Source organism: Myotis yumanensis, unplaced genomic scaffold, assembly GCF_028538775.1.
Source record: "Myotis yumanensis isolate MYYU_CA2020_CCGP unplaced genomic scaffold, mMyoYum1.0.hap1 SCAF_1, whole genome shotgun sequence".
NCBI classification, from domain to species: Eukaryota; Metazoa; Chordata; class Mammalia; order Chiroptera; family Vespertilionidae; genus Myotis; species Myotis yumanensis.
Genome location: NW_027223752.1, coordinates 170,337,910 through 170,359,438, shown reverse-complemented (window position 1 = coordinate 170,359,438; position 21,529 = coordinate 170,337,910). Strand labels below are relative to the sequence as shown.

General features: G+C 41.7%; 1 protein-coding gene across 2 annotated transcripts in view; it reads left to right on the top strand.

Moving 5' to 3' along the window:
• BANK1 (B cell scaffold protein with ankyrin repeats 1) overlaps nucleotides 1–21,529 on the top strand; it is a 330,602-nt gene that overhangs the window by 79,270 nt on the left and 229,803 nt on the right. For both annotated transcript variants that reach the window (XM_070392081.1, XM_070392074.1), the window contains exon 3: nucleotides 19,881–20,035. In XM_070392081.1, the coding sequence (XP_070248182.1) occupies nucleotides 19,881–20,035 (155 nt within the window). The remainder of the gene's footprint in view (nucleotides 1–19,880; nucleotides 20,036–21,529) is intronic.

Sequence of the window (21,529 nt, the reverse complement as noted above, 5' to 3'; positions counted from 1 at the left end):
TACTTCTGAATTTTTCACAAAAGGATGAAAGACGATGGTTATGTTCAAAGACTAGAAGGGGGGAATGACTACAGTGGAAGTAGACCATTGTCACAGATGAAGCAAACCAAGTGGGTCATTCGGGCTCTTCTTCACTCTGAACAGAAGGAAGTCTGCTTGTGTGGGAGGCGAGATGTGGTTCAGCCAGGACTCTTACCTTCCGTGGAAACTTTCACTCTGTGGCCAATTTTGGATTTGAGTCCAGCTCTGTGACCTATGACAATTTTTAAAAAACTTAAAAGCTCATTTATTCACCAGTAAAATCAGAAAATAATAGTAAGCATCTCTTAGGATTATTGTGAGGATTATATATAAGAATATATATAAACCTCTACCTAGAGTATTTGAGACTTACATGTTACCTTTTATTTTTACCCCAACACAAACAGACTAGGGGCCTATCCACAAGGTAACCCCAAGGAAAGTTTGCCTGAGACTAATTGCCAAGAGTCCTTTCTCATTTGAATATATCTCTCTGAATAAACGAGACAAAAGCTAAACCTATTTCTGCCTCAAAGGTGAGTAGACACAGTTACTATAGTTTTTATTCAAGTTAAGGAAAGATTATACTTATATATAATACTAGAGGCCCGGTGCATGAAATTCGTGCATGGGGGGTGGGCAACAGTGTCCCTCAGCCCAGCCTGCACCTCTCCAATCTGGAACCCCTAGGGGGATGTCCGACTGCCAGTTTAGGCCCGATCCCTACGGGTTCGGGCCTAAACTGGCAGTCGGACATCCCTCTCACAAGCCAGGACCGCTGGCTGCTAACTGCTCGCCTGCCTTCCTGCCTGATTGCCCTAACCACTTCTGCCTGCCAGCCTGATCGCCCCTAACTACTCCCCTGCCAACCCAATCACCTACAACTGCCCTCCCTGCCAGCCTGATTATCCACAACTGCCCTCCCCTGCCAGGCTGATAACCCCCAACTGCCCTCCCCTGCTGGCCTGATCACCCACAACTACCCTACCCTGCCATGACCCGCCTCCTGTGCCAGGACCCGCCTCCTCCACACTAATTGACAGAGATGCCAGGGCCAGCCTCCTCTGTGCCGTGCAGAGCCATGGGACCCCAGGCCTCACCATGCAGAGTGGCCACCAGGACCCATCTCTTTTGTGCACATGGCCATCTTGTGGCGGCCATCTTGTGATGATGTCGCCCAAGGGCATGACGCCACCTAGGCTTTGATTATATAGGATATACAGCACTGAAGATTTTATTTATATAATTTGGAAGTTAAAATAAAATCCTTGGGTACCAAGTCCCTGATATTCTATGGATATATTCTCAGATATATATCCATTTTAGAAGTTGATTACTATTTTAAATGTGTAAAATATTGGTGGACAACATTAAAAACAAACAAAAACAAATTAAGTCTGCTGTCAAAGTTCAAGTTCTCCTATATAAATGTATATCATGAAGATATTTGAAGGGAAAAACCCAGAAATGTATTTGTCTCCTTCAAACCCAATTTAGACAGAGAAGAAATGTCATCCCCTATTGGTAGCAATTCCACATGTTTGACATTGAGTCATTTCCTCTGGCAGCAAGCATCAATCTGACCACATACAAACCACCCCTGGAAATCTCTAAAAATTAAACATTCTTGTGAGATAATTTGGTGAGCAACAGAATAGTAAGCAAACACACACACATAAACTGCCAATTTTGTGTAAATTAGCAATCCTAACTAGGACATCAATTTAATGTCAAATGGAATATAATCTCATATTATTGTAAGAATTAATGCCTTAGACATTTTCATTGGAGTTTTGGGTCATATGTTGTTTTCAACAACTCTAAAACTTTTGTGTCTTTGATTCCATCATATCATTCCTATGACAATTGACTGTCATATGCATGAATTTAACTGCAGCTGAGAAAACAGTGTGGTGTAGCGAGTGGGGGGGTCTCTGAAGTCGGCCTCCCTAGTTCCTCTTTGACTTCAGCAGTAGCTGGCTGACTGTATGGCCTTTGGGAGAGTTCCTTAACTTACTGCTCAAAAACGTATTTTCCTCATTTAAAACAGAAAACCCCCCCATCTCCCTGAACTCCCCGTTAGCCTTCCTAGTTTTAATTTTTTAAAACATATTTTTATTGATTTCAGAAAAGAAGGGAGAGGGAGAGAGTGGTAGAAACATCAATGATGAGAATCATTGACGGGCGCCTCCTGCATGCTCCACCCTGGGGATCAAGTCCCCAACCAGGGCATGTGCCCTGACTGGCAATCAAACAATAACCTCCTGGTTCATAGGTCAGTGCTCAACCACTGAGCGACACAGGCCAGGCTCATTTTAATTTTCTTTTCAGTACTTCCCAGCATCTGCTCCACTCAGCATTTGTGTGTTTCTGCCCATTACATATCAAGTCCTGTGTAGTTACCTCATCATCCTGTATAGCACTTGGTTCATAGCTGGTACTTCATAAATGTTTGTTCAAGAATTTTAAAAGAATAATCTATAAACTAAAGATAATATTATCTCCTGCCTCTTGGAGTTGGAGAGTATTGTCTGCTAATAGATGCAAAGCACTAAAAGTAGTACTTAGCACATAGTAAATGTTCAGTAGTTGTAGCTGTTATTAATATTCCTGAGGAATTTTGTTTATAAAATAATGGGCATTCATTTTAGAACAGATCTCTGTTTAAATTATTTTCCTTTTAGGCAATAAATTGATTATAGCTTCCCTTTCACTTGTTAAGCTAGAAGACATCACTAAACACAGTAACTTACAGCTGACCCTGCTGCATTGCAAAGGGAAAGGTCAGGAGTTAGACTCTCTTGCTAAGATAATGTAATCATGCACTGAGGATGGAAGAGAAATTCAAGTCTAGTGGCGAGGGCTTGGTATTTGAAGTGTAATTAATATTTGAAATTAATATACTTATGTCAATTTTAGTCATGATTTTATTATCTAATTTAATCATTTATGGGAGTAAAACAAACCAATTTTATTGTCACTTAAACTTAGGTACTATAAATGTGTAGCATGTTTTACTTATTCTTTCCAAAATCAGGGGCCTCTCTAATTTTTAGACATTATAAAAGGATGTACCTTCCTCTCGCTTAATGATCTATCTTTCTAGGATCCTGCCTGTTCTTGTCCTTCTGATATTTTTCCTCCTTTCCCTATTAGCCATTGAATCCTTCTCCAAGTCTAGCTACTCCATAGACTGGTGCCCTTCTCCTCTGAGCCACTGAGAAGGTCAAATTAGACACACATGGCTCTTTCTTGCTTTCCTATACTTAGTTATATTCTCCTGAAGCCTGTCTCACACTAGGATCTGTAGCTATATGTAAATACCTGTACCAAAGGCAATACCAAAAACAGATACATTAAAGTAGTCATAAATATGGATGGTTCCCTGAGTCTCAAAGGGAAGACAATTACAGGTAGACCCTTTGCAAAGAGAGGTTGGAACTTTTTCACTCTTAATCTGTTTCCCCTAGCCTCATCACTTTCAAACATTCCCAATTATGATATACTAGAGGCCTGGTGCACGAATTCATGCACGACTGAGGTCTGTCCTGTGGGATCAGGCCAAAACCGGCTCTCTGACATTCCCCGAGGGTTCCTGGATTGTGAGTGGTTGCAGGCCAGGCTGAGGGACCCCACCAATGCACAATCAGGGTCAGGGAGGGAAGTGGGAGGTTGGCCATCTGGGGAGAGACCATGGGAGGGCCCAGGGTGAGTCCAGCCCATCTCGCTCAGTCCCGATTGGCCAGACCCAACAGCAAACTAACCTACCAGTTGGAGCATCTGCCCCGTGGTGGTCAGTGCATATCATAGTGACTGGTTGACCAGTCGACTGTCTGCCCCTGGTTGTCAGTGGACATCATAGTTTGTGGTTGAGCAGCCTTAGAATATCATTAGCATATTACACTTTGATTGGTTGAATGGACGACTGGACAACTGGACAATTAGCATATTAGGCTTTTATTATATAGGATTAATCCCTTCATTTTACAAATAATTATTGAGCACCTATCATGTTTTCAACAATGAACAAGATAGTACATTCCTCATTCTCAGGGAGATTGAAGAAAAGTGTGATGGGAGCATGGTTCCAATGACTCAAATGTTCTCTTTCTTCCTTCTTCACCATTGCACATTTAAGGCCCACTTCTGAGAAGGCCAGGCTGAACACCTAATCATCATAATGGTCTTTATCTTGACAACTACCATATGGTATTAGTCTTCTTAATTAGGATATAGAAAATATAGGGTGTCCCAAAAAATGTATACACACACTTTGAATAATTATAAAGGTAGTGTTTACTATAATACATTTTATTTTCAAAATTAAACTATCAGCTGTTAAGGTGTGTATATGTATTTTTGGGACATCTGTATATATACACACACAAACATATACATAGTACACATATATACATTAATATATATACATATTTATATATATTACATATATATACAGGGGGAAGGATATGCATATACAGAGTAATGTCAAACTAAATAAACTACTTATAGTTTATTAGGAGGAAAATAAACTCAAATCATTTTCTAAACAGTATTACAATTTTATTTTCTACCTAAGGCCCAGAAGAACCTCATAATTTACTTTGCAAATTTTAAGATTTGCTATTGATCTTACTATAGATGTTTGTATTACTTTATTACTGGATTAGTTGTACCTTTTTATTTTTTAATTCTAGTCAACACAAAGTACTGCATTGTCTTCACATTTTTTAACTTATTTGAAGAGGAATAAAAGATCATCTTATTTAGCTGAACAATATATGGGGGAAGGACAGTTTCTGACTCACAGAATTTGAAAGCTATCTATAAATAGTTTTAAATGTTTGACAGAAATTCATTATTTCAGCATTGAACAGGTATTACAGTTTTAAGTGTGTGCTCAAAATAAGGACTATGCATGGGAAAATCTTGATGGCAAAGAGTCATCCTATATAATAAAAGGTTAATATGCAAATTGTCCCCTTGACTGGGAGTTTGACCAGGGGGCAGGGCCGGCAGGCCAACTGCCCGCAGCCCCTCCCCCATGGCTGGCCCAGCCTGATTGCCCTGATTGGGGCAGGCCTGCCAGACCCCACCTGTGCATGAATTCGTGCACCAGGCCTCTAGTTGGAATGTAAAGTATTATTGTTGTACCTAATATTGTAAATACATTTAAGATTGTCCCCTTTTAATTTTTCAAAAATATGCATTTGTATTCTTCAAACAGAGACTAGGAGGATATATATCAAAAAGTTATCTCTAAGGAATATAATTAATTATAGGTGGTTTTTCTTTTTTATTTGTGTATTCTAAATTATACATAATGAAAACCACTTAAAATACATAATTTTGATTATGAAAATGAAATTACTATCCTCTCATCCAACAAAAATGATAAATAGTTTCTTGATTATGTTTATTTTTGTCTTAGTGATTGGAAAAATAACATTTGTGAGTTGTTGAAAATCTGGTGTACATAAAATGAATGAGGAAGAAAATTCTTAAAATGATATTTATCACTTCTTATAAATAATCCTGTTAAGATAATGGTAATATTTTTCTTGTCTCATATACTCATATACACATAGTATGTGAATATGTATATACTTACAAATATGTATACACTAGAGGCTCAGTGCCTGAAATTCATGTATGGGGGGTGTCCCTCAGCCCAGCCTGCACCCTCTCCAATCTGGGACCCCTCGGGGGATGTCCAAATGCTGGCAGGGATTGGATCTAAACCAGCAGTCGGACATCCCTCTCACAATCCAGGACTGCTGGCTTCTAACCACTCACCTGCCTGCCAGCCTGATTGCTCCCTAACCGCTCCCCTGCCAGCCCAATCACCCCCAACTGCCCTCCCCTGCTGGCCTAATTGCCCCCAACTGCCCTCCCCTGCTGGCCCTGTCACCCCCAACTGCCCTCCCCTGCCAACCTGGTCACCCCTAACTGCCCTCCTCTGCTGGCCTAATCACCCCCCAACTGCCCTCCCCTGCTGGCCTGGTTGTCCCCAACTGCCCTCCCCTGCCAGCCCGATCTCCCACAACTGTCCTCCCCTGCCAGCCATCTTGTGATGGCCATCTTGTGGCGGCTATTTTGTGATGACATGGGGGTGGCTATCTTGTGACAACATGGGGGTGGCCATCTTGTGATGACATGAGGGTGTCGCACGAGGAGGGCATGAGGGTGTCGGGTGAGGGCGTGAGGACGTGAGGGCACGAGAGCCACCTAGGTTTTTATTAGTATAGATATGCATATACATATGGATATATCTATCTATCTATATCTATCTATCTATCTATCTATCTATCTATCTATCTATCTATCTATATATATATATATATATATACACACTCGGGGGAAGGGAGGTCCCGTAGCCTGGCCTGCGCCCTCTCACAGTTTGGGAGCCCTTGGGTGATGTCCAACTGCCACAGAGGCAGGAGAGGCTCTCACCCCTGCCCCTGCACTCACCAGCCATGAGCCTGGCTTCTGGCTGAGTGGCGCTCCCCCTGTGGGAATGCACTGACTACCAGGGGGCAGCTCCTGTGTTGAGCATCTGCCCTCTGGTGGTCAGTGTGCATCATAGCGACCAGTTGTTCCTTCGTTCAGTCGATTTGCATATTAGCCTTTTATTATATAGGATATATATATATATATATTTACTTTTTTTTTAATTCTTTGATTCTCCCAAGAATTTTTTTAAATTAACATTTACATTCAACATGATTTTATATTAGTTTCAGGTGTACAGCATAGCAGTTAGACAGTCATATACTTGACAAAGCGTTCCTCCCAACGTTTTGAGTACCCACCTGGCACCATAAGTAGTTATAATATTGTTGACTATAAACCCTATGCTTTACATCTCCATGACTATTTCATAACTATCATTTAGTACTTCTTAATCCCTTCCCCTTGTTTCACGCAACTCCCTCCGCTCTGGCATCCATCTCACCTCTGTACCTATGAGCCTGTGCCAAATTTGTTTGTTCATTTATTTTGTTTTTTAGATTCTCCATATAAGTGAAGTCATTTATATTTGTCTTTCTTTATCTTTAACTTAACATAATATACTCTGGTTTCATCCATGATATTGCAAATGGTAGGATTTCATTCTTTTTTATAGCTGAGTAATATTCCATTCATAGTTATGGGTTTTTATTCAGATAACATAGCAAATTATTGTGTCATGCTATACAACATCATTTAAAATAATGTTCAACTGTATATTTTATGAATTAATATTCAAATCGCACTATGCTTCTTCTTTATTAATTGTAAGAAAATAATAACCAAAAGAAACTGTAAATTGTTGAATATGCCTGGGTTGAGTGTGCATTATCATGCCCTAGGTATTTCAATGCAATATTTTTTAAGACAACAAAAAGACATTACTCTACTCATTAACTATATGTCCATGTATAATTGAATACTCAAAATTGGAATAATCAATTCATGCACAAATTTTTTCTGTAGGCTAGATTTAAAAGATGTAACAACCAATATTAAAAACTTCACAATGTCATTCAGTAAATAACATAATTTAAAGTCCAGTGTCAGCTATTGTTTGTAATATTATTCAATAGACCTTTAATTTTATTTCATTCTGGACAATTTCTGAAAGGGATTACCACTAATTCATATTGAACTTCTTCATAGAGGATATAATTAGGGTTTGTTTCATTAACTAGCCTTGTGATTTCTAAGTCTCAGTGCTACATATATCCAGCTGCAGGAAATAACTTTTGATGCCATGGGTAATGCTAATATTGCCTTAACAACTCTCAGAAAAAGTACACAGTGATATGTGTAGGAGATCAAGAGACAAGCTTAGTACTGCTAAGTTATGGTGATTTTCTCTGGCTTTATTTAGTTCCTGGCTTAGGGTTATACTGATTGAGGTACAGATGTACTTCCTTTAGACAGTCAGGCAAGAGTGTGTTAGATGGAATAATTTACTGTACAGTAGATACCAGCCATCCCTCGAACCCCTGATCGCTCCTCCCAAAGGCAAGTTAGGCATGGATTTATTCAATCATTAAATCAAACAACAAATAATTGAACCTACTATGCATAAATATATAGCATGTTATTATTATGTCTACTTATACAAATATTAAGCATTTACTATGTGAAAGGCCCTATTGTGTGTACTGGAGATACAGAGATGAAGAAAAAGAATGAATTGCCTGACCGCAAAAGCTTGCATTCTAGATGGACAGACAAAAAACAAGGAGACAGATATAATTTTAGTTAATGGTTTATGCTCTGATAATATTATGGAACCATCACATCAAGGTATAAATTGTTACTGCACATTGCTCCTCAAACTGAAAGGTGCATTCAATTGCCTTTTATAATGCTGATTCTGATCAAGTAGTCTGAATGGAGGCTGGGGATTTGCATTTCTGATAAGCTGCTGGTCTGAAGACCAAACTCTGAGTTGCAAGGTTTGGTACTATTTCTGTGTGACAAGTTTGACTAAGAGGAAAAGGTGCCTTAAAGGAAGAGTGAGTAATGGGTGATGGAAAAGGAAAAGGAGAGGAAAAGGATAGTAAAAAAAAAAAAAAAAAAAAGGAGAAAAAAGTGTAATAAATAAAGTGGAATGGAAATGCAGTAAAATTAAACACACAGGCCACAAAAGACAAAATCTCGTTACATATACTTTGGAATTATCCTGCATGTTATAAATTAAAATTAAAAGACTAAAGTACCAAGAATATACGTTCAGCCTAACATAAGAGAGAACATTAGCTGGTAGAGTTTGTGTAGTTAGAGTGCCAGGAAAAAAATGAGCATTTACAACAAAGTAGATTTATGTTCTTCCTTTTGGAAATGAACATTTCCCTGGCTATATTGAGTAGATACTGAGTGGCCAGATTATTATGACCACCTGACATTTGTAGGCAAATTAGCCATACACTACATTGTATAGGATATGGAAGCCGAAGGTCTGTTTGAACACCTTTGCTTTCTGCAGTTACCAAGATAAAACGTCTCCAATTCACACAAGAACACAAGGATTAGACAGTTGAGCATTGGAAAAAAGTCATATGGTCTGATGAATCATGTTTCCAGTCACATCATGCAGGTGGCAGAGTGAGAATTTGGTGGAAATAGCATGAAAGCATGCACCCCACATGCATGAGTACAACCCTTCAAGCTGGTGGGGACAGTGTTATGGTTTGGAGCATGTTTTCCTGGCATGATTTGGGACCTTAAATTCGTGTGGAACAACGTCTGAATAGCAAAACATACCTAAGTATGGCTGCTGATCAAGTTCATCCTATCATGTTGATGGCGTATCCCAATGGAGATGGCTTCTTCCAACAAGACAATGCGCCAGGCCACGGTGCTCGTATTGTGCAGGAGTGGTTTCAAGAACACGAGGGAGACTTTACCTTGCTTAGGTGGCCCCGACAATCACCAGATCTCAATCCAATTGAGCATTTGTGGGACGAAGTTAAAGAGCCATCAGGCAGCTGGTTCCACAACCATCAAATCTCACAGAACTGGACAGTGCTATTCATCAGGCATGGTGTCAGATTCCTCGCATCACCTTTCAACATCTCATGGAGTCAATGCCAAGAAGAATCGCCACAGTATTGAAGGCAAAATGTGGCCTAACGAAGTACTGATGGGGTGGTCATCATAATCTGGCCACTCAGTATATATATATATATATATATATATATATATATATATATACTAATAAAAGCCTATGTGGTCGTCACGCCTGCACGTCATGATGCCCTCACACCCTAACAATCCATCAACAGGAGGCTGCACGCGCAGCGGGCGCACACGGGTGGGAGGGGCTGCGTGCACAGCAAGTTGCGCACGGGTGGGTGGGGACTTGACACTGTGCACAGCACGGAGGCGGGACCCCTGGTTCCAGCCTACCTCTTTGGGGCAATCCATTGAGGAACCCAGATGGGTGGGTGGGGCCTACCTCTTTGGGGAGATTGATTGCAGGGCTCCCGCACTGTGAGAGGGCACAGGCCAGGCTGGGGAACACCTCTGCGCCCCCGAGTGCATGAATTTCGTGCACCAGGCCTCTAGTGTGTGTGTGTGTGTGTGTGTGTGTGTGTGTGTGTATACATATATATATATATATATATATTTCCCACGTTCAAAGGCTGCTAAATCACGTTGTTTACCCATATCTTCAGAAAAAAATCACTTCTACTGTCATGGTAAACAACCTGTTTCCCTTTTTATAATGGTCTGGTCCTCTAGCAACTTCAGTGCGAAATTATAGCTAATTTGCCTACAAATGTCAGGTGGTCATAATAATCTGGCCACTCAGTGTGTGTGTGTGTGTATGTGTGTGTGTGTGTGTGTGTATGTGTGTATACATATATATATAGATAGATAGATAGATAGATATAAAGAATTTTTATTATAATTATTTTTTATCTTCATCTCTAGGATATGTTTATCTTCATCCCTAGGATTTGAGAGAGAGAGAGGAACACTGTTTGGTTGCCTCCATTAAGCACATTAATGCCCTACCTGGGATTAAACCAAACCTAGGTATGTGCCCTGACAGGGAATGGAACCCACAACCTTTTGGTGTATGGGATGATACTCCACCCAACTGAACCACCCAGGTGGGACTTATTATCATTATCATTAATAATAGCCTTTAATGAAATATTTCTTTTATTGTGTCTTGTTGCTTGAGGTAGTCTTGAAGTGCTATGAACTTCTCTCTCAGGAATGTTTTTGCTATGTCCCATTGATTTTGTGTTGTTGTGGGTTCATTTTCATTTGTTTCCAGAAAGTTTTTAATTTCTTCCTTAATTTCATTGGTAACCCATTCATTGTTTAATAATATGCTATTTAGTCTCCATGTGTTTGAATATTTTTGAATGTTTTTATTATAGTTGATTTCTAGTTTCATGCCATTGTGATCTGAGAAGATACTTGATATCATTTCAATTTTCTTGATCTTGTAGAGACTTAGTTTGTTTCCTGACATGTGGTCTATCTTTGAAAATGTCTCATGTGTGAGAAGAATGTATATTCTGCAGCTTTGGGGTGAAATGTCTATAAATGTCAATTAAATCCATCTGTTCTAATGTGTCATTTAGGGTTGCTGTTTCCTTGTTGATTTTTGACTGGAAGATCTGTCTAGAGAATTCAGCATGGTGTTGAAGTCCCCTACTATGACTGTATTGCTATCAATCTCTCTCTTAAAGTCCTCCAAGATATATATGTGTGTGTGTGTGTGTGTGTGTGTGTGTGTATATATATATATTTATATTAGAGACCCGGTGCACAAAATTTGTGCATGGAGGGGGTGTCCCTCAGTCCGGCCTGCACCCTCTCCAATCTGGGACCCCTTGGGGGATGTCTGACTGCCTGTTTAAACCTCTGCCTGCCAGTCTTATCTCCTCCTAACTGCTCCCTTGCCAGCATGATCACCCCTAACTGCCCTCCCCTGCTGGCCTGATCACCCCTAACTGCTTGCTATCCTGCCGGCCTGATTGCCCCTAACTGCCTCTGCCTAGGCCCCCGCCACTGTGGCTTTGTCTAGAAGGAAGTCAGGAAGTCGGACGTCTGGAAGGTGTCCGGTCACCCGGTCTATTTAGCATATTAACCTTTTATTAATATATATATATATATATATATTAGAGGCCCGGTGCACAAAAATTTGTGCACTGGGTGGGGGGGGGGTCCCCCAGCCTGGCCTGTGCCCTCTCACAGTCTGGGACCCCTCGGGAGATAACAACCTGCTGGCTTAGGCCTGCTCCCGGGTGGCAGAGGACAGGCCCAATCCCTAAGTGCAGCCCCTGGTCAGGCTCAGAGCAGGGCCGATTGGGGAGTTGGAGCGCCACCCCATCATGCACAGAGCAGGGTGGATCCGGAGGTTGCAATGCCACCCTCAGGGTAGACTGATTGGGGGGTTGGGGCACCGCCCCCTGTTACACTCAAGGCAGGGTCGATGGGGAGGTTGCAGCGCCACCCCCTGTCACGCACAGAGCAGGGCCGATCTGGGGGTTGGGGCGCTGCCCCTGTCACTCACAGAGCAGGGCCGATCAGGGGGTTGGGGCACTGCTCCCTGTCACTCACAGAGCAGGGCCGATCAGGGGGTTGGGGTGCTGCCCCCTGTCACTAACAGAGCAGGGTCCATCAGGGGGGTTGGGGCACTGCCCCCTGTCACTCACAGAGTAGGGCCGATAGGGGAGCTGGGGCACCGCCCCCTGTCACGCACAGAGCAGGGCCCATCAGGGGTGTTGGGGCTCCGTACCCTGTCACGCACAAAGCAGGGCCAATCAGGGGGTTGAGGAGCTGCACCCTGTCACACTCAGGGCAGGGCCAATGGGGAGGTTATGGCTCTACCCTGTCACACACAGAGCAAGGCCAGTGGAGGGGGTTTGGGGCACCACCCTCTATCACCCACAGAGCAGGGCTGATCAGGGGGTTGGGGCACCACCACTGTCACACTCAGGGCAGGGCTGATGGAGAGGTTATGGTTCTACCCTGTCACACACAGAGCAGGGCCCGTGGGGGCGGGGGGTTGGGGCACCGCACCCTGTCACACACAGAGCCGCAGGGCGATCAGGGGATTGGGGAGCTCCCCCCTATCAGGCACAGAGCAGGGCTGATCAGGGGGTTTGGGCGCTGCCCCCTGTCATGCTGATCCCAATGCCGGGAGCCTCATTGCTCCGCTGATCCCGGTGCCGGGAGGCATATTACCCTTTTACTATATAGAATAGAGGCCTGGTGCACGGGTAGGGGCTGGCTGGTTTGCCCTGAAGGGTGTCCTGGATCAGGGTGGGGGTCCCCACTGGGGTGCCTGGCCAGTCTGGCTGAGGGGCTGAGGGCTGTTTTCCCGCTGGCAGGTGACTAAAAGCTCCCAACCGCTCCTTGTTTTCTTTTTCTTTTTTTTATTCTGGGCCAGCTTTAGCTCTGAGGCTTCGCTGCTGAAAACATGGATTCAATGTTGCGGTCTGGGGCTGACTGAAAGCAGGTTTTGTTTAGCTTCTTATTTGCAACATAGTAATAGTTGCTTAGAGTTGCAGTTGAGTGTCCGGCAAGTGAGGCGGGGAACGTTGGAGTCTGCAGTTCCTGGAGGAAGCAAGCCTCCCTGCTCGCTTCAGTGCATGGCTGCCGGCCGACATCTTGGCTGACAGTTAATTTGCATAAGGATACGCTGATTAGCCAATGGGAAGGGTAGCGGTCGTACGCCAATTACCATGTTTCTCTTTTATTAGTGTAGATAATATTCCTATACTGAGTGCATATATGTTTACCAGGGTTATATCCATATCCTCTTGTTGGAACGCTTATGTATGGGCCTTCTTTGTTTCTTTTTATGGCCTTTGCTTTGAAATCTATTTTGTCAGATATAAGTATTGCTACCCCAGCTGTTTTCCATTTCCATTTTCATGGGAAAAATTTTTCCCATCCCTTCACTTTCATCCAGCTTGAGTCTTTTGTTCTGAGGTGGTTCTTTTGTAGAGAGCATATATATGGGTCATATTTTCTTATCCATTCAGCTATCCTATGTCTTTTGATTGGAGCATTTAATCAATTTACATTTAAAGTTATTATTAACAGGTACTTATATATTGCCATTTTTATTCTTTATGCCTATGTTTCTCTCTATGTATATATTTTTTCATATTATTACGGGAGACCCTTTCATATTTCTTGAAATGCTTGTTTGGTGGTGTTAAACTCCTTTAGACTTTTTTGTGTGTGTCTGTGAAGCTCTTTATTTTACCATCTATTTTGAATAATACACTTGCTGAATATAGTAGTTGGTTTCAGATCCTTGCTTTTTATTTCCTTGAATACTTCTTGCCATTCCCTTTTGGCCTGTAGAGTTTCTGATGAAAAATCATCTGACAGCCTTATGGGAGCTCCTTTATAGGTAACAAATTGCTTTTCTCTTGCTGCCTTTAAGATTCTCTTTTTGTCTTTAATTATGATGTGTCTGGGTATGGGCCTGTTTGAGTTCTTCTGGCATGGGACTCTCTGTGCCTCAAGAACTTGTATGACTTCTTCCTTTACCAGGTTTGGGAGGTTTTCTGCCATTATTTCTTCAAACAGGTCTATCCCTTGCAAACTTTCTTCTCTTTGTAGGTCTCCTATGATGCAGATATTGTTACATTTTATGTTGTCCCACAGCTCCCTTAAGCTACCCTCCTGTTTTTAAATTGTTTTTTTCTTTTTGGTTCTTTGATAGCATGATTTCTTCTGCCTTGTCTTCTAATTTGTTGATCTCATCCTGGGGCTTCTCTAATATGCTGCTTATTCATTCAAATGTATTCTTTATTTCTGCTATGTCATTCTTTATTTCCAACTGGTAATTTTCATAGTTTCTATGTCTTTTCTCATGCTGTTGAGCATCCTTGCCATCATTAGTCTGAACTCTATATCTGATAAATTTCTTATCTCTATTTCATTTAGCTCTTCTAGAGAATTATTTTTTTCTTTGTCTCCCCATTTTGGCTGCCTGTTTGGGTTTGTTCAATGGATTAGGTACATCTACAACTCCAAGTCTTGGTAGGGTGGCCTTAAGTATAGGTGACCTGTGGAACCCATTGGCACAGTCTCCCTGACGTGTGTGCTCTAATAATGTCCTTGTGCGTATTGCGTGGGACCTCCTGTTGTAATTTAGTATTGATTGCTATTGGCCCATTTATGTGTGGTCTCAACCCTCAGCCTGGCTGACAGTGAGGCTCAACCCCCAACACAGCTTGCAGGCTGCTGTGCAGTTGCTTATCACATGAAGTGGGTTTCACCTCAGCCAGGTTTAGAGCCTGCCAATATCTCCTTGGGAAGCTTATTGGATCCTACTCTGTTATTGTCTGAAGCACTGGGTTTATTGTTTTTTTGGCATCTTCAAAGTGTCTCTGGTGCAGGCCAATGTCAGACACTGTTTGTGACTTGCCCTGAGTACCCCTAATTGGAGCTACCAGTGATCCACAGCTTGTGGATCCCTCTGCTGCCACTGGGTGTGTGTGGATAAGAACAAACTACACATCAACGTCTGCTTTTCCTAGACCGGAGCACAGAAGCAGGTCAGTTAAAGACTCAAAGCACCAATGATCAGCCTCTGCCTGCAGGCTGACAGTCTCAGTCACTTAATGAGCTTCAGGCTCTAGAATTAAGGGTGGCATAAACACAGGGTGGGGCAGAGAGGGTTTCTAACAGGTGGGGCAATTGCTTCACCCCAGGCTAAAGCTTCCTGGATGGTAAAGGTCTGCCTGAAAAAGATGGCTTCTGAAGTAAGGGGGAAATGCCTCAACACTGGGATCCAGTGGCTGTCCCCTCAAGCTATCTCCCCAGAGCCACTAACCTTGGATTTTCCTCACACAGCTCTAGTCCACTCTGCCCTCCCTCTGCCGGAGCCCAAAATGAATAGCTGCCCACAAAATCTATGTGTTGGCCCTTTAAGAGGGTGCGTTCATTTCCAGTTGTCTCTGCTTGGTGGAGAGAAACCCTTCTACTTTTCACAGCCAGATGTTATGTGGATGCCTTTTCCAGTTCTGGTGCTCTGAGTTGGGAGACCAGTTTGGGGTTTAGACCTCAGACTTCTCAGGGGGAACCCCCCATAGCTGAGATATCCCTCCAGAATTTCAGCTACTGTCTGTGGGAGCCCAGCCAGCCTTTTCGTACCTCTGCACTTCCTACAAACTCAATGTGGTCTCCTCCTTATGTCCTTGGTTATAAGGGACTCCAGCTTGTCTTAAGTTCTTTTCTCCCATCACTTTATTATTTCCAGCATTCATTTTATTTATATACTAGAGGCCTGGTGCATGAAAATCATGCACTGGGGTGGAGGGTCCCTCAGCCTGGCCTAAGCCCTCTTGCAGTCTGGGAGCCCTGAGGGGATGTCTGCCTGCTGGCTTAGGCCTGCTCCCCGCTAGCAGTCAGACATCCCTCTAGCAGTCCTGGACTCCTTGCTCCTTACCACCCCCCTGCTCACTGCCCCTTACCACTCAGCTCGCTGCTCCTTAGTGCTGCTGCAGAGACAGGAGAAGCTCCCACCACCGCCTCTGCACTTGTCAGCCATGAGCCCGGCTTCTGGCTGAGTGGCGCTCCCCCTGTGAAAGCACACTGGCCACCAAGGGGTAGCTCCTGCATTGAGCGTCTGCCCCCTGGTGGTCAGTGTGCATCATAGCGACCAGTCTTTCTGCTGTAACAATCACTTAGGCTTTTATTATATAGACTAGAGGCCAGGTGCATGAAAATTCATGCACTGGAGTGGGGGATCCCTCAGCCCGGCCTTCCCTCTCTCACAGTCCGGGAGCCCTCAGGGGTGGGAGGCGACCCAGTGATCAGGGGAAGGCAACACCCCATCACACCTCTGCGGCTGCCACTGCCAGCAGTGCAAGCCTTGGCTGGCCCTGGTTACCTGAGCCTCATGCAGCCCTGGGTGGCTGGGAAGCTGCCATCTGAGGCTTGCCTGTGCCTTGGGCTGGCCCTGGGCAGCTGGGGGGCTAAGGGGACTGGGGGACTTCGGAGGCAGGCGTGCAGCTAGGCCAGGCCCACCTGGGGGCAGGCCTGCCCTTGCCACGCTCGTGCCGCCCCGATGGGGCTGGGGGGACTGGGCGCCGCCATCTTGTGGCTGTGGGTGCCGCCATATTTGAGGGCGTGGCAGTAATTAGCATATTCCCTCCTTATTGGTTGTGGGTGCCACCATCTTTGCAACAGGCCTGAGGGTCACTTAGCATATTCCCTCTTTATTAGATAGGATAAACATGCATAAGTATATATATATATATATATATATATACATATATATATACACACACACACACACACACACACACTTGTAATTGAATGCATTGTTGCTATTATTTTAAACAAACTGTTATCTGTTATATTAATCACAATAAGAAAAATAAATATTTTAATATTACCTTTAGCTATTTCTTCTTGATACTCTTTCCTTCTGTATATAAATCTGGGTCTCTAACATATTATTTTCCTCCTCACTGAAAAACTGTTTTTTAAGTTTTCTGGCAGACAGGTCTATTGACAACAAATTATCTCAGTATTTGTTTGTATGAGAAGTCTTCAATTCTCTTTCACTTTTAAAGAATAATTTCACAGGGTACAGAATTCTGGGTTTAAGGTTCATTTATCTTACACTTTAAATATTTTACTTCACTCTCTTTTTGCTTGCAAAGTTTCTGAGAAGAACTCAGATATAATTCTTATTTTTGTTCTTGTAGAGGTAAGGTGTTTTTTTTAAGCTTTTTATTCTTTTTTTTGTTCTTTATTTTCTGCCATGTCAAAATGTTATTTCTTCCTGTACTTTTTGGGGATTTATCTTACTTGAAATTATCTGAGTTTCCTGGATCTATGATTTGGTATCAGTTATTAATGTTTGAAATAGTTCTTCTGTTCCTTTGTCTCTTTCTACTTCTTGTAGTATTCCCATTACACGTATGTTATGCCATTTGTAGGTTTTTCATTGTCTTTGGATATTCCATTATGTGTGGGTTTTTTTAGTCTTTGTTCTATTTGCTTCTCAGTTTTCTAAAATTCTAGTGAGATATTATCTAGCTCAGAGACTCTTTTCTCAGTTGTGCTCAATCTACTGATAGACCCATCAAAGGCATTCTTCACTTATGTTGGTGTTTTTGATCTCTCTGCTTACATAGTTGAGGATACTTGTATTTGCCTGCCAGTCTCTTCAACCTTGGGGTCATCAATTGTGCTGTGTCTGCACCTTTCTTAACTATTAAGAAAAGAATTGTTGACTTTTTAGTCCATTCAGCTTTCTGTTTGTTAGGATGAGTGGTGACTTCAAAAGCTCCTTACATGTGAAATCTGAAACCAAAGATCCTATTTTATTTTATTTTTTTAGCTAAAACAGTAACCTACTAAATTGACAATTGTGTAACTTGAATTTTTTTTATTATATTATAAACTTCTTCCTTACTAAATATTTTTTCATGTAATTTTTATTAGCGACATTACATATTTTTACCTGGTTCCTTATTGCTCAGACTGCTTCCAATTTTCTGCATTATAAACTGTGCTTCTTTGAGATAAATAATTTTGTATATCTATGATTATGCCCTCAGGATAAATAAAATAGCTCATTTTAACCTATTAGCATAGAAAAATTATCAGAAAACAGTCTACATACTTTGGTGGTAGAATAATTTACACCTCCTTCTTTTAAGGTGTATTAAATGCAATCAGTGTCTTTGTTATTTTATCAATTCACAAAATGATTGAGCCAGTTCTATATAACCTTTTATTGTTTTGATGTATATGTGTGTGTATGTGTGTGTGTGAAAGAGAGAGACACTGAGAGAATGACACATTTTATGAAAGAACTAGAGGCCCGGTGCATGAATTCATGCACAGGTGGGGTCTCTCAGCCTGGCCGGCGATTGAGGCCTATGGGGAAGCGGGGCAGCCAGCTGGAGGAGGGACCATGGGAGGTTGGTTGTAGAAGCGCACTGACCACCAGGGGGCAGCTCCTGCATTGAGTATCTGCCCTTGGTGGTCAGTGCGTGTCATAGCGACTGGTCGACCTGTCATTCCGGTTGTTCAGTTGTAATGGTCACTTAGGCTTTTATATATAGAGATTTTAAATTTTAGAGAAATAAAGGCTGTTTTTAAATTTCATTTCAAGTAAGACTAATCCTAGGAGAAATCTTCAAATCCCAGGTGCTTTTGTGACTTTATTCTGCAACTTTCATAAGGTAGAATAAACACACTCTCCTTCTTAGCTGTAGCATGGGGATAGCTGTTCTCTAGGAGGTATCTCCTTTGTTATTCTGCTATCCTGATAGAATTACCTGTATAAAACTGGTGACTTCACTTTTCGTGGATACTATTAGACCAAATTCTAGCTACTTTTATCTATATTGCCTTTGGCTCTTCTTCCTTTTTATCCTGTCACTATCCTTTGTCTCTTAGCCAAAGATCACTAAGAACACGCCTATACTTGAACTATTTGAACTTTTTGCTATTTGTAATTAATTGGGGGCACCATGGAGAACCATAGGGTATCTCAATAAGAGGTTGTTAAAACAAAACAAAACATGGGGTTGGCCTAAGACTCTACAGATGTGATCTAGTCGTGACAGTCTTGGTTTCAGCCACATTACTTCAGCATCCTAATAAAATGCTTTGGGCTTTGAAACACTGAGTAATAACAATATTATTATCTCTCTTAACACACATATTTTTATTCAATACAGTAAAATTTTTTAATGGTTGAGATCAAATGCTAACTTACTAAATGTTAAAATTTTTAAAAATTAAATGCTGTTCTTTGAAATTCAAAATTGCCATTAGAATATTTCAGTGTTCATAGTAAAACTGCTATAAAACCCCGCAATTTATTTAATATAGAACTTTTTTCCCACAGAACACATTCACATGTTGATGAACACTAATATTCCACTAGTAAACTAGTGTTTCTACTAGTTTATTTAGTGAGTGTCTGCTAGTTCAGCTTTTTTATTTTGAAAACTAGAAATATATGTAAAAGGTAAATAATTCTTCTGACTTAAATTGTTTCCACTTCAAATGAAATAAATTTTCTTAATTATAGTTATTGAAAATATATAGTTGCATGTTTTTCAGATTTGCTATTTTAATAGTAAGAGAGAAATATTAAGTGGTGGTTGGATTTTTCGGGGAAAATATTAACTAGTAATGAACATATGTAGTTGCTTTAGTTTAGTCACTAAGGTTATAACACTAGCTTAATTGTGGAGCATTATCTTAATTACTAACATTTGTTCTTAAACTCAGCTCGGTTGTTCCGTATATGAATTAAATGGATTGCTCAGTACTTAGTCTTTATAACAGTGGAGGAAATAAAATGGCCTTCGCTATATCGTAATAGATATCCATGCACTTTTCTCCAGGTTCTAACGAGTACCTTGAGTTCAGTATTCCAACAGACATAAGAGTGGAACATCCTGGCGAAGTAAGCGAAAGGAAGCACATGGAAGAATTCTCTGAAGTTTCAGGAAGCAGCAGACCACTGGCAATGGTGCTTCCCACGGAAGTTCCCTGTGAGGTCAGTTAAGATGCCTTATTATTGAAGTGGCCTTATTGTTTTAATGGATATTGCGTTTCAATAAAATGTAAGCTCCCAAAAGACTGGTGTTTTTGCCTACTTTGCTCATGGCTATGTCCTCAGAACCCAAAACGACATCTGGCCATGAGTAGGCATTTGATACATTATTTTTCAAACAATCGACTGCTGGGGAATATATGTGAAAGTTTAATTTTATCAAATGTTACTGATGCATTGCAAGCAGATTTACAATTGCTACATATATCAAGCTACTTAAAAAGGAACGCTGGGTTTGTATTAACCAAAGCAAATATTTTATTTTCATATGGGGAAATATATTCTTTAATTTGAAAATACTTATTTTCAGGGTGTTCAATTATTCCATTATAAAACATGTATCAAAGGCCTCCATCAATAAGGGGAAATATCATAAGATCCAGAAGAGCTGGTCCTTTCGGGAATAAAAGGTTAATGGAGGGTGAGGTGGGTTTCTGAAGGTGACTACATGAATATATGTTGCTGATATTTTTCCTCTTGTCTTTCTTGGAATGAACACTTGAAGTAAACCTCCTGATAGAGCTTGACTGGATCTCAGGCTACGTAATCTCTAGACCAGTGATCGCGAACCTTTTGAGCTTGGTGTGTCAGCATTTTGAAAAACCCTAACTTAACTCTGGTGTCATGTCACATATAGAAATTTTTTGATATTTGCAACCGTAGTAAAACAAAGACTTATATTTTTGATATTTATTTTATATATTTAAATGCCATTTAACAAAGAAAAATCAACCAAAAAAATGAGTTCGGGTGTCACCTCTGACACGTGTGTCATAAGTTGGCCATCACTGTCTAGACAATGAAAGAATGCTGGCTCAGTGTCTGTGTCTTTGAGTGGGAATAGCCAAAGGTATAGGAGAGCCTGGGAGATGCATGCAAAGGACCTTCTGGTACAGTGAGTGGATTTATGTGCCTGGCTGGCAGGGGCTGCATTGTCTGCTTGCTGGGAGATGTGTGTTGGGAGAGACTCTCTGATCCTGCTGAGACCAGTGGTCCTGGGGGACACTGTCCATTCTGAGCCATGGGGCACAGTTTCATTCCCTCACCCCAAGATTCTGTGCCTCAGCAGAAGAATCGCATTCTTAAACTATTATGCTACCAGTTCCAGAGAAACACAAACTTCTCTGGTGCTTCCTTAGAGACCCCAGGAACCTAAACTGCACAGGTTCAAGATAACTGGCACAGATAATCAGGCAAGGGAAAAACTGCAACCCACTTAAAGGACTCACATACTCAAGGGAGGAACCTCAGGCTAAACAATCAGAACTGGTGGCTTCTATTGGGTCAGAAATAATGGGAGAGACAGCAATAAATAGAAGAGACTGTAAGAAAAGGAAAATGAGAACTGTTCTCAAGTAGATCAAATCAGAGCAGAACAAGCAAAAAAAAAAAAAAAACACCCTCTGGAACTAAAAATAGCTCCCCAAGAATTATGCA